Raw genomic sequence first — 13,918 nt, forward strand, 5'->3', positions numbered from 1 at the left:
AGAGGGAACATAATAAAGTTCGGTCATTTATTGGCACAAGTGCCTGTAGCCTAGAGTCTTTTAGAACTACTTCATTAGGTTGGCTTATTGTCTGTGGACAAGATATTTTCAACATAAATAGTAGTCAAAAGTTTCTTGTCCAATATATACAGAAACCTTCTACAAATGAATAAAAATGAGGCAGATAATCCAACAGAAAAATTCATGAGAGGATTGAGTAAGCTCTTCACAAAAGAAGATATCCACATGGCCAATAAAAATACTAGAAGACGCTCAACATTATTCATCAGGGAAATGCAACCTCAATATAATATCCTACACATTGTAATAATGGCTAAATATTAAAATAACACTAATACCAAGATCTTACAATGATGTGGATCAATCCCATTTCTGATGGGACTATAAATTGTTAAATCATTTTGGAAAACTACTTAGCAGTGTCTTCTAAAGTTAACATATGTATACCCTATAACTTAAGAATTCCGTTCCTGAATGTGCTCACAACAGAAATGTGTGGATTTGTGCACCAAAGGGCATGTACAAAGCTATTCAGAGCTGCATTGCTTTTAATAGCCCCAAAGTGAAAATCTCCTAAATGCTCATTGATAGTAAAATGGATAAAGTGTGGTATATTCACATCTTAGGATACTATATATAAATAAATATGAAATAACTACTGTTAAAGTAATAAGCATAGGTGAATTCCACAAACCTATGTTGAGTGAAATAAACCAGCCAAAAAATACATATTGTATGCTTCAATTTACTTGACGTTCAAAAACAAAAAAATTAATCAAGACCTTTAGAATTCAGTCATGGTTATCTTTGGGAAGGAAGGAAGGGTAGCAATTGTAAAATGGTATTAGGGGAACTTCTGGTGGGGTATCAATGGTATTTTTCTTAACTTTGGTGGTAATTACATATTTATCGTTATTTTGTGATAACTCTGAACTCTGCACATACGATCAGAATATAATTATGTGTATATGCTACTTTTATTTTTAAAAGTTATAAAAATAAGGCTTATCAAGAAAAAAGATAAAGTGAGAATTCTAAGTGTTCTTTTTATGAGTAATGAAAAATTTTTAACTATTTTAAATGAAAATTTTAAATTAATGTCTTTATGAATCATTAACCAGATTAATTTCGCTAGTGAGGATGTTTCTTCACAAAATCATCTATCACTCCTGTGGTCGGTCTTTTTCTTTTTTAATTTTAAAATTTTATTTCTTTTTTTTTAACTTTCTGGCTGCGTTGGGTCTTCATTGCTGCACACAGGCTTTCTCTAGTCACGGCGAGCAGGGGCTACTCTTCGTTGCGGTGTGTGGGCTTCTCATTGCGGTAGCTTCTCTTGTTTCAGAGCATGGGCCCTAGGGTGCGTGGGCTTCGGTAGTTGTGGCGCGTGGGCTCAGTAGTTGTGGTGCGTGGGCTCTAGGGCACGTGAGCTTCAGTAGTTGTGACACATGGGCTCAGTAGTTGTGGCTCTCAGGCTCAGTAGTTGTGGCTCACAGGCTCTAAAGCACAGGCACGGTAGTTGTGGTGCGTGGGCTTAGTTGCTCCACGGCATGTGGGATCTTCCTGGACCAAGGATCAAACCCATGTCCCCTGCATTGGCAGGTGGATTCTTAACCACTGCGCCACCAGGGAAGTCCAGTCCTGTGGTCCTTCCCCACCGCTCACTCATTTCTTACCACTTGATTATCTAGTTTCCATTTTCATTAGTCTAGTGATATTAATTTTAGTAGTGGAATCCAGTATCAGTTCACATGCATCTTTTCTTCAGTTTGTAGGTGTCCAGCCTATATTAATATCTACCAAAGTAGATTTGAGAGCAAAGAATAATGCCAGTAATGAAGAAGTTCATTTCATAATGATAAAAAGGGACCAATTAATCAGGAGGACATAGCAGTTATAAATGTTTATACACTGATATCAGAGCCTCAAAATACATGAAGTAAAAACTGATAGAATTGCAAAGAAAAATAATTCATATTTATAGTTAGATTTTACTACCTCTTTCTCAATTGATAAGCAGAGAGAAAAGCATTAAGGATATAGAAGACTTTGAACATCATCAACCAACCTGATTTAATTGACATTTATAGAATATTACGCTCAACAGTAAAATACATGTGGAACATTTGCCAAGATATACCATATTCTGGGCCCAGGCCTTCTCCTTGAAATCAGCTTCCCTTGGCTTTCCACTTTTCTGGCCACCATTTTCATCTTCTCATTCCAGTTCACAGAGTGATTCTCTTAAGTTTTTGGCTCTCTTCCTCTGCCACCTCTCTTGCCATTTACCCTTCTCAAATTCCATTTCCAGTCTCCCTGAACTTCTTTTCAGTTCCCCAAACACAGCATGTCTTCTGAATACTCTGGGTTTTAAAATATGCTGTTACTGATTCTGGAATACTCTGTTGCCCTCTTAAGAACATTCTTTTAGTTGCAGCATAGAGTTTACTTCTTTCAGGTATCCTTTATGCCCTCCACCCTCATATTAAATTTTTATGAGTTCCCTCGCACCTTGAATATATCCCTATCACAGTAATTACCAGTTGTGGTGGTGTTGTAATTGTCTCTTTACTTTTCTGTGTGCCTTATTAGACTCTTGAGGTCCCTGGGAACAATGTTGGGGTCTGTTGTATTCATTTTACATCCTCAAGGCTTAGTATAGTACCTGGCAGATAGGTGGTACTTAGTAGTGTATGTTTATTGAATCAATGAGTGGTTGACCTATGGTTACACCAGTTACCATCTTCTCTCTCCTTTTCATTTATTCTCAATGCTATAGGATGGTTCCCTTTGGCCATCCCACATTTCAGATACCTTTGTGTGTGTGTGTGTGTGTGTGTGGTGAAATATGTATAACATAAAGTTTGCCATTTTGAAGTGGCATTAAGTACATTCACCATATTGTGCAACCATCCCCAGTATCCATCTTCAGAACTTTATCGTCATCCCAAATAATCTCTGAACCTCTTAAATAATACCTCCTCATCCCCCTTCCCCCCATCCATTAGCAACTTCTACTCTCTATCTCTGTGAATTTTTCCACTCTAGCTACCTCATGTAAGTGGAATCATAAAATATTTGTCATTTTTGTGTCTGGCTTATTTTTCTTAGCATAATGTTTTCAAGGTTCATCCATTTTGTCAAATATCAGAATTCCATTCCTTTTTATAGTTGACTAATATTTCGTTGTATGTCTACCACATTTTTAAAAATTCATTCATCTGTTGATGGATATTTGGGGTTGTTTCTACCTGTTGGCTGTTGTGAATAATGCTGCTAAGAACATGGGTGTACAAGTGTCTGTTTGAGTCCCTGCTTTCAATTCTTTTGGGTGTATACTTAGGAGTAGAATTGCTGATCATGTCAAACAAGAATTATCTTGCTTGCCATGTTTATGATGTGCTAGTTGATGTGAAGTGCCAAAAAATGTGAGATAGTCTTGACCATGAAGAACTTCATCATCTGAGGAAAATGCTTACAGATCAGATGAAGAAAAACTAATTTTCATGTTACCTGAAATCTGTCCAAAAAGACTTTAAAAAGATAGAAGTTACTATTTAAACCATAAGCTTTTTTTTTTTTTAAGTTGAGAATTACGTTTTATTTGACGGACTTGCTGAGGACTTAAGCCTGGAAGACAGCCTCTCAGATGACTCTGAGGGACTGCTCTGAAGAGGTAAGGGAGGAGCCAGGATACATAGGAGTTTTTGCAAGAAACCAGGTAGTAGGAAGGTCAAAAGATTATTTTTAATTAAAGAAAAACAGGGACTTCCCTGGTGGTCCAGTGGTTAAGACTCCAGGCTTCCACTGCAGGGGGTGTGGGTTTGATCCGTGTAAACCATAAGCTTTTAAAAATGGATCTCTTACTCTCTGATACATCTTACTTCACCAACCATAATTTGCAATTGTGATGGGAGAAAAGATTAGGTAGAAGTGGCATAAAAGACTTTGGGATATAAATTTGGCCCTCTCCTGTTTTGCCAGAATCTCCTTTTTAAAAATAAAGGATGTAATTTTGGCATCATTTTTCTTGAAAAGTCCACAGTGGTTTCTTGCCTGTATCTAGGAGAAGGCCTCTGGTCTGGTCTATCCACTTAGGTCTCATGAGATCTTGACTAGGTTATCTAACCTTCCTCAACTGAGCTTTCTCGTCTTCCTTAGTTTCCCCATATTAATACATGCTTCAGAAGGGACCCTGGGAGTCAATAAGTATGAAAGCTCTTTAACTGTGATCTGCTCTACAGATGTGAGGAGATAATATTTTGTACATCTATTAAAAGCATGCTTTTCCAAGATTATAGCATAGGCAATCAGGAATTTGTTCTACGCAATTTTGTGCCTTTTAATATTTTCTTCATTTCTAATCAGAAGACTTGAGAAAACAGTAGCCTGTTTGCCAAAAGGCATTGGAAGAACCTGCTCTGAGTTTCTGTTTATATATGACTAAATCTAGCCCTGGATCTCTAATTCACATGTGAGTAAGTTTAAGACAGTTTAACCAGATGATGTGTTGTAAGCAGACTTTTAAATGCTTCCTGTTTTGACCTCTCCTGACACACTACCTCTTTGCAACAAAGCAAGTGTGTTGGTTATGGTCCAGTAAAATCCTGTACACTGTGTTCCTTTTTAAGTGACTTCTGATCTTAACGGTAGTTTTGGGTTTCTTCATTTTTCTTCTTAGCACATTAAGGAAACCTTGAGGATTGTTTAATCACCTCTGAAGCCCAGAATAATTAAGATGTAGTATGTTCTGTTCCAAAATGCTTCACTTTAACACCTTGATCATCAACCCTGCCTAATTTTGTGGCTATCTATATGAGGAAACAAGTTCTACAGTAATGTGTTTCTATATTCCCTCCTTCTCTGCTAGATATTAGCATCAGTCATTTTTCATTAGGCTACACTTAGGACCCAAATCCAGGAGGCCTCTTTGTCCTGCATAGTAATATGTACTGCATATTTGGAGTGTCAGAGGATGGGAAACAAGCCTTTGAGAGCTAGAATGGGATTTAGACCTACCTCTTAGGAGATCCCATCTTATTCATAGGCTTTCTCCTTTTATTATTCTAATTCAAGGTGCAAAATAGGGGAAGGGGTGTTAAAGATCATTCCACCTCATCTCTTTTTTGTGTGGACATGAGTCTGAGGTGACATGCCCAAAGTCACATGGCAGGGTGGTAGCAGAGTGAGGATAAGAGACCAGGGCTTCTGAGTCCTAGTATGATTTTTCTCCCACTACATTATTCCTTCCAGTAAAAAACAAAACATAACAAAACAATCTCCCTCCCTAAGAAAGGTTAGTTGTGTTGCTAAACTGTGTTTAAATACAAGCATCTCTTTCTCATATGCATATTGTTGGCAGCTTAGGTTTTAAAATGCCAGATCATTTCAGGCGCTGCCTCTTTCTTTGGGCCCCAAATCCCTAAAGTTTTTGGCATTAGAAGTATTAATCTCATTAAATTCTGACCCTGCGAAAACCCCATCTCTGACTCTCTGGCCTATAACATCACAGGAAGTTTCTACCAAAGTCAAATAAAAATAATTTCTTCTGTTATTTGTCTCTGATACTGCTTCTTTCCATTAGCATTGATATTTAGTACTTGAGGTCCTTTAAAGCAATATATAAATCCTCTCTAAAGAAATAAAAGGAATACTCTTACCAGATGCTAAGGAATCACTGGACTTGTAGGATCTCACCAGATCCTTCTCTTGAAAGGTTGCATTCTTAGCATAAATTATCTTTAATACTAGACCTCTTATATATACAACATAATTAAAAGCAATTGCGGGGGTGGGGGGGAGGCTTGATTTTAGAAAACAAAGGACTGTCACATGTGAAACATAAGATTTCTCCTGCTAGCTTTTGACTGTGTGCATCTCTTGTCATTTTTAAACCTGACACTCAGGGTGGAGTGACAATTTTGCGGAAGGCCAGGGAAGATACAACTACTGTGAAATAGTAAGGGAAGTGCTTTTCCAGCCACATTGGCAGTGCTAATTTATACAGTCAGTGTGAGAATAAGGATGCTTTTGGTTTCTGCTTTCCCTTCAGTTCCAAATCCTACCTGAATTAGAGTTGAGAGAACATAGGCTCGTAGGGAAATGCACTGGAATTAAGCAACTGGTTCTCAGATTAGGGGCAGTTTTTCTGAAAGTAATCACATTTAAAAGATTGTTTACTGCTTTTTTTGTGAGCTGTTGCTGAAGCCCTCCATTTATCTACATGTCCCTATATCACCCTCTCTGGGGGAAATGGACAGTTAACATAGGTAAATAGAGAAGATTGGGTAGTTTAGAAATGAGAAAACTGAGTGCCACCACCATTCACATGGGAGTCAATGTGATGTAGTGGAAAGCACACTAAAATAGAAGTGGAGAAGCTAGGTTCTATCATTTACTAGCTGTGGGTCCTCATCCAAGCCGCTTAACTTCTGGGTCTTTTCCCATTTTGGTTGAGTGTTGATAGCAATACTAGCCTGGTCAAGCTTTCAAGTGTGTTGCGGGAGAATTCAATGTAATTATGCAGATAAAAGCTCTTTGGAAACTGTAACATACTCAGTAATTGAGATTATTACGATTACCACAAAGCCTGGTAGAATACCATTCAGATAAATTGAAGCTGTTGATTTTGGTAGTTGAATCTAATTTAGTAGTTACTTATTGATAACTTCTATTTTGGTGCCCTGGTTTTCATTGATATCTAGCCCTATTATAATGACCTACAGTCTTTTTTTTTTTTTTTTAAAGATTTCATGGTGGAAAGGGTATTTGAGCTAGCCATGGAAAGATGGTTAAGATCTTGTCAAGGGAAGGTGATGGCTAGAAAGAGTGACATTCCAGACAGCGAGAAAGCATAAACAAAATATGGAAGCATTGTAATGTACTTTGCTCTGAGAAGAATCCAGTTAGGTGGATGCCTGGGTTAACAGGATGGGTTAGAAAATGAGGGCTCCAAAAAGTTGCTTGAGGCAGAACTATTAAATGCTATTTTGAGAAGCTGGGACTTGATTCTAAAGGAGCAAGAAGCCTTTGAAAATAGTTGAGAAAGGGAAATATAGGACGTAGCTACAAGTGGCATGAGGGGGTCTAAGAAAAAGGATTCCTAGCTTGGATAACTGTGTGACTGTTTACCCTATTGGTAGAGATAAAGAACTTAGGGGAGGAATGGGAGTTCAGAATGTGTATCGGCTTTGGCATCTTTGGGCACATCCCTTTATCTGCTCTGGCCTGCAAACAAAGGATTAAATAATTTCTAAGATTCCACTCAACTCCCAAGTTTTAATAATTCTTGGGCTTTTGTTTAGTAACCTATTAATGGTGGATGAGCATTGAGAAATCTTCATTTCTCAGAGCCTTTCAGAAACTAGCTGCTGCATTTTTTCAAGAGGCAACTTTTGAATTTACCTCCTAGAATGTTTAATTGAACAAACATTATTTAAGCTCTAATTGTCTGCTTTCCTTTGAAGGGTATCCTCCTTTCACAGCTTGGAATCTTTCTAGGCTCTCCCAGAGGAATCCCCTGTGACTCCATTGGCTGCAACCTGCAGGGGTCTGCTGCCTTGAGGAAGTGGGCAGATTGCTAGAATGAGTTTGTCCTCTTAGCCATTAGTGGCTAGGTCCTATTCGCAGAAGATAAAGAGGCTTCTTCTCCCCTTAGCCGTGTTTCGTTTTTTGCTTTGTTTGGGGAGTAAGGCACCAGAGTGGTCAAATGCATGACTGCCTGAGTTTAAGTCCTAGTTATTGTTCGTTAGATGTATTTCCTTGGGCAAGTTACTGAATCTTCCCGTGTCTCAGTCTTAGTTGCGGTGAGCGGGGGCTGCTCTTCATTGCGGTGCGTGGGCTTCTTACTGCGGTGGCTTCTCTTGTTGCAGGGCCACGGGTTCTAGGCACGCAGGCTTCAGTAGTTGTGGCACATGGGCTCAGTAGTTGTGGCTTGCGGGCTCTAGAGCTCAGGCTCAGTAGTTGTGGCGCACAGGGTTAGTTGCTCCGAGGCATGTGGGATCTTCCCAGGCCAGGGCTCGAACCCGTGTCCCTTGCATTGGCAGGCAGATTCTTAACCACTGCGCCACCAGGGAAGCCCTGGGTAATGTCTCTTAAAACAGGTTGTCAGCATATGACTCCTCTTCTGCATTGGACAGAATTTCCATCATCTCACTATCATAAGTGGAAAGGTGCTGCCCTTTAAGCCAGTGTGAAAGTCAAGCCAATTTTAAGTCTTGGAAAAAGAGGTACATGTTAGGAAATCCTGAATGGTGATGAGTCAGCCTAACTGATCCAGATTGGCTGCACTTTCTACCACTGGCCAAATTCTGCTTCTGACTTCCATGGCACAGCCTTAGACATGCTTCTGTATGATAGGACTTTGACCCCCCAAGTGCATCTGCTACTTACTTCAGGTAGATTCCTAGGAAAGACTACCACTGAGGCTCGCTCTTTGGCAGCACTTCTGTCGGTGTGGGGTTATGGATGAGGGGTAGGACCCCCGGTGCTCTGCTGTCTATTTCTGGAGGCAGGGACAGGAACAGCACCTGACACGTAGATACGATGTTAGCATTGTGTCCAGGAGACTTAATAGGGCTTCATAAACCCGTATTTCTAATAGTCCCCAATGGAATGCATTGTACCACAAGATGTTCCTTAACCCTGAATCACCGGAACTCACTTAGTCTAAAAATCTAAACTTGTTCTCTTATATCTAAACAGTTGGGAATAGAGGAGAGTGAGTTGCCTTTGGAAAGTCAAGTTGATAGTTTCATCTCATTTTGGTCTTTGTGATTAATTATGACCTACAAAGGGGTTACTACTCTAGCAGGAACTTTGAATTTCCTGAATAGATTTCCCTCTGGTTAGCAGGCAGAGGAAGTACTGACTTTTTTCACTTTCCTGGGGTGGCCTGGGTACTATCTCATCGCCATGTCATTTGTTGACTTCTTTTCCCTGATCTCTTGTTTGGTGTGGTAATGAATAGCAAAGCAGAAAACTGGAGGCCTATGTGTATACTTATGGTGTCCATGCTGTGATTGCCAGAAGGCCAGAGAGCCAGTTTTCTAGTGAAACAGACTAATGTTCTAAGAATTGCTTTCATTGAGAAAGAGAACAAGGGGGGTGGGGGTGGGGGAGGCGTGGAGGTGGAGCATAAAGGAATAAGGAATATAGAGCATTCCTAAACTTAGATTCCTAAGTCAGCCATTTAGAGTTTCATGGGAAGACAAAATGAGAAGTAGCTGTCCCAAGGGTTTTATCATTTCAGATATCCTAGATCTCTATTCTAGAAAGTTTCCACTGATGGTAGAATAAAGTTTTGATCTTATACATCAAATCTCAGACTGGACATGCATTTGTCTCTAACAACACCAGGCTACCCTTATGTGGTACTTATCGACTTCATGGAATTGTAATGATATTGATTTAGTGGAAAGTGCTCTGAACTTGGAGATGGAAATACTCAGTTTAAATCCCAACTGCCCTTCTTTCTAACATTGTAACTTTGAATAGACTTTGAACCACTGGCTCCTGTGTTTCTAAATCAGTCTAAGGGGATAATAAAGCCTACTTCACACGGGTGTTGTGAGGACTGAATGAAATAATGTATGTGAAAGCACTGAGCAGCACAATGCTTGCTTAGATTTTTCTTTTTTCTTAGTCTAGGGAGGGATGTATATATCCACCCATTAATATTATGGATGTAATTTTCCACCTTTTTTGCTTTTAGGCAGAAACTTCTGTAGATGACCATTAATTCCTCTTACAGTTAATGTTCAAAACAAAACAAAAACTGAAACTTCAGTGCTTGCATATAGAATAGTAAGCTCAGACATTTTGCTGGTAGTATCAAAACGATGGGCCTATGATTTCACATATGTAAACTCCTAAAGAATCAACTGCAATCTTGGCAACTTTGCTTTTTCACCATTCTAAAGCTGGAAGAATTAATGAGAACTGGAAGTAAGAGTGTTATTGTAATCAGGAGCCATTTTGTACAAAATAAAGGATAAATTTGTTTATAAAAACATTGCGTTTTGGTAAAAACAGATTATGAGAGAGAGCACATTGAGTAGAGAGTGACATCATAATAATGCTGAGAATAAAAAGCATGGTGGGAAAAAATTGATCATCTTGTGCTTCCAAGCATACTAGAGTTGAAAAGAAAAGTGTGCTCATATAGAAATTTGTTATTTTTCAGTGTGTGGCACATCTAAATAACAACGTAATGAGAACAACATAGAGGGAGGAGTACATCAACCAAGGAAAGTGGACATTGCTTTATTTTCCATCTGTGGTAGTTCTGGGTCTTCCCTACATCTGTAGTCCTGTTTATACTAGTCCCCCTGCCCTCCTGGCTGGATTCATAGTTTCTGCTGATTTATTATCCAAACTCCTATCTTTAGTTGGGGCTCCTTTTGTGCCCAGAGATGTGAGTGATAGCGATGCTCTCCTGATCCACATTCTGGGGCTCTCACCTAACTGGTCACCATCATTTGTTTCTCCCTTTTTGGCCTTTGATGTGGCTGAGTATGCTAGCCAAATCTCTTTAGAACAAACTTCGTGGGATGGTTGTAACCTAATGAGCTCATTGCTGGTAAAATCTGTTTTTTTTCTCCTGGGCTGAAGGTGGTAAATGTGAGATAGGAAATACAGTCTATGGTGGGAAAGGCAAGGGCCGATGCTGCCTATAGGTTTGACTGTCCCTGTCAGCTGTCAGCTGTCCTGTGTCTGGGCTGACCCCCAACTCATAGCACTTGAATTCATGCTCTCTTTTGTTAACTTGTGGAATATATTGGCTGCTGAGGTGAGCAAGGTTCCTAAACCTCCTGCCCAGTGTACTGAAGAAAATAGTCATCCAGTGTTCACCTTAAAATACAGCTTGTGATTTTTGCTCTTTAGTCTTTGTCTACATGCATGTTTTTATATAACTGCAGTCATTTTATATATTCCTTTTTTCCATTTGTGTCATAAACATTTTCCATGTATATTTGTAGGACTCACAAATTATAGCATAACAGCTACATAATGATAATGATAACTGTGATGTATACCTTTGATATATCACAGTTTCTCCCTCTTGGTATTTACCAAGGCTGTATCTGGTTTCTTGGTGCTTTTTTGTTTGTTTATTTGTTCTTGTTTGTTTTTTGTTATGGGAGGCATCAAAATGAACATCTCTCTGTAATGTTTTACCCAGAGAGAAATCTCCAGGAGCTAGACCCAGGATATGAACACTTTAATGGCTCTTGTTTTGTAATGTCATATTTTGTTTTCCAGAGAAGCGGCACCTTTTTACAGTGCTACCACTGTGCCCACAAACCCCTTTAAAAGTAAGGCTTTAAATATTTAGCACAGGAAATGCCCTTGCTTTTAGATGGATCTTTTCTTATTCTCAGGAAAGAACCAAGCAGGATTTATAAGCCCTAGCTAGAAAAGCTAGAAGTGACTAGCTTTTCCTAAGCTGGCAGGAAACACTGACTGTGTTGGGCTGCTACTGCACAAAGCCCTGGCGTGGCTACATTTGTGATATGTCTCACATCTGGCACTGAGCCACCAAATGATTTTTGGTGAACTGTTTTTACCTCCTCACATCAGATGTGAGAGCTCAAGTTGGAGCTTTCATTATAGTTTTCTGCTGGTAGAATGTTGTAGAAATACAGTGGGTTTGCTGTATAGTCTTAGTAGCTTAAAAAAATGTCCTGTTACGTTTAGAATGACTATGTTTTTTCCATTTGATTCCTTTGCTCCTTCGAAAAAATTAAAACATTAAGCACGATAAAGAAAGTCTGATGTAGCCAAGAGCCTCTACTTGAACCTTCTGTCAGGACTATTTATTTAAAGCATTGTAAGTTTCCATGGTTCATGTTATCTCAGGGTATCTTGTGAGTTAATCTTGTGATATGAACCCTGTGGTCCCTACTCTGTTTGTCCCTACTCTGCTAACTGTGTCTTATTTTTCACAGTGAACATAAAGATTCTGAAAAGAAACACAAAGAGAAGGAGAAAACCAAACACAAAGATGGAAGTTCAGAGAAGCATAAAGACAAACACAAAGACAGAGACAAGGAAAAACGAAAGGAGGAAAAGGTACAGAACTTTCCAGTGGGGAATGAAGAGGTGTGGGATGTACTTTTCATTTTGTTTACCTGTAAAAGCAGGTACTGAAAGTACCTTCATTGACTAGTAAGATTCCCTGGCCTTTGAATGAAAAAGGTCTGTGTCAGGAGACGTCAGAGCCAACCAGAGTCTTAAACTATAAAAGCCAAAGCCCTTTACCACTGTATTTCATGCACCAAACCTATCCATATCATTACCTTACTTTATATGGCAAATGGATAAATTGAGGGATGTAGGGTTTCTGGGAAAGTCAGTTTTCTTTCATGGGGAGAATTAATTCTGCTAGCCAAATCTCTGTAGAACAAACTTTGTGGGATGCTTGTAAACTAATGAGCTCATTGCTGGTAAAATCTGTTTTTTTCCACCTGGGCTGAAGAAGGTGGTACATGTGACATGCACATCTGGCTGTGAATAAGTAGTAGTACTGTGCATAGACTTTTTAAAAAAAGTTTTTATATTAGTTTCTGAAAAGGTAATGCTGGATGGACTTGCTAAATTCAGACAATATGAAATAGAGAATAATAGTGAGAAATACATCTCCCTTTTACCCTCAAATCATTGTCGTCTATCTTTCCCTTTCTGGAGACAGCCACTGAGCTACTTTTTGTATTCTTCCATTGGTACCGGTGTGTGTGTGTGTGTGTGTGTGTGTGTGTTCGTTCCTCTGAGTGTATGTGTGAAGATTTTTGTAATGTCTGGAAAGTTGAAGGAGGGCAAAAGTAAATATACTTTGCCTAAATCAGAGAAGATAGGAAATAAAGTACTCTTTTTTGTTTTGGTTTGGTTTTTTATTTCCTGTCTGCACTGCCAAGGGCAAATCCTTGAGAGGTGGAGTATATTTATTGAGGGAGAGGGACCTACCATCATTTAAAGGTAAAAAGCCACCATTTTGAAGGGAAACATTTCTCAGTAAATTGGACAGTTCATCTGAAGAATTGTTAAAAAGGAGTCTTAGAAAAGTGTCAAGACCTTTGGTCCACCTGTTTAGTTTTGCTAACAAGAAGAGTCAGTCTGGGATCAAGATGCCCCAAGAGTGGAGGCCAGATCATCTCAAGTAAGGTAGAGGCTTCTTCAAGTTTAGTCCTTTTAAGGTACTAATCAGTTACTGTTGTTTTACCTTTCAGATTAGAGCCTCTGGGGATGTAAAAATAAAAAAGGAGAAGGAAAATGGCTTTTCTAGGTAAGATTCCTCTGCTGCCTTGGCTTCTCTTTCTCTGTGTGCATCCAGTAGGCCAGCTGCCCATGTTACAGTGTTGTCTGATCTTACCTAAGATGCACTGACTGGCCATCTCCAGGTTTTCGAGGAAGTTGGCAGTGAAAGGACTTGGTCTAAGCCAATGTGAGCATTTCTAGAGTGCCATTTAGTGAGACTGACCAGCACATTTTCTAGAAGGCTGTTTTGAGTGGAGAAGGTTGGCAGGTGAGACTGACCAGCACATTTTCTAGAAGGCTGTTTTGAGTGGAGAAGGTTGACAGAAAGAAGCTTTTTTAAATTGAGATATAATTTAACATTCCATAAAATATACCCTTTTAAAGTATACAGTTTATTGGTTTTTAGTATTTCACAAGGTTATATAACCTCCCCATTATCCCTATCTAATTTCAGAACATCTTCATCACCCCCAAAAGAAACTCTGTACTTAGTAGTAATTTTGGAGTTGCCTGAAAAACCCCTACTCTGAACCCCTACTCTGAATTGCCCCTATGCTGAGGCTCATATTTAAAAACTAACTTGATTTGCATTTTAGGGACAGGTGTAGATTTGAGTAGAAATATTTTATATCTTTTCCAGAAGGAA

General features: G+C 39.1%; 1 protein-coding gene across 1 annotated transcript in view; it reads left to right on the forward strand.

Annotated features, from left to right (window-relative positions):
• Positions 1-13,918, forward strand: part of TOP1 (DNA topoisomerase I) — an 84,779-nt gene that overhangs the window by 30,581 nt on the left and 40,280 nt on the right. The window contains exons 4-5 of the mRNA XM_024742888.1: positions 11,967-12,090; positions 13,245-13,300. Coding sequence (XP_024598656.1) covers positions 11,967-12,090; positions 13,245-13,300 — 180 coding nt within the window. The remainder of the gene's footprint in view (positions 1-11,966; positions 12,091-13,244; positions 13,301-13,918) is intronic.

The sequence above is a fragment of the Neophocaena asiaeorientalis genome, unplaced genomic scaffold (assembly GCF_003031525.2).
Source record: "Neophocaena asiaeorientalis asiaeorientalis breed wild unplaced genomic scaffold, Neophocaena_asiaeorientalis_V1.1 scaffold82, whole genome shotgun sequence".
Taxonomy (NCBI): Eukaryota; Metazoa; Chordata; class Mammalia; order Artiodactyla; family Phocoenidae; genus Neophocaena; species Neophocaena asiaeorientalis.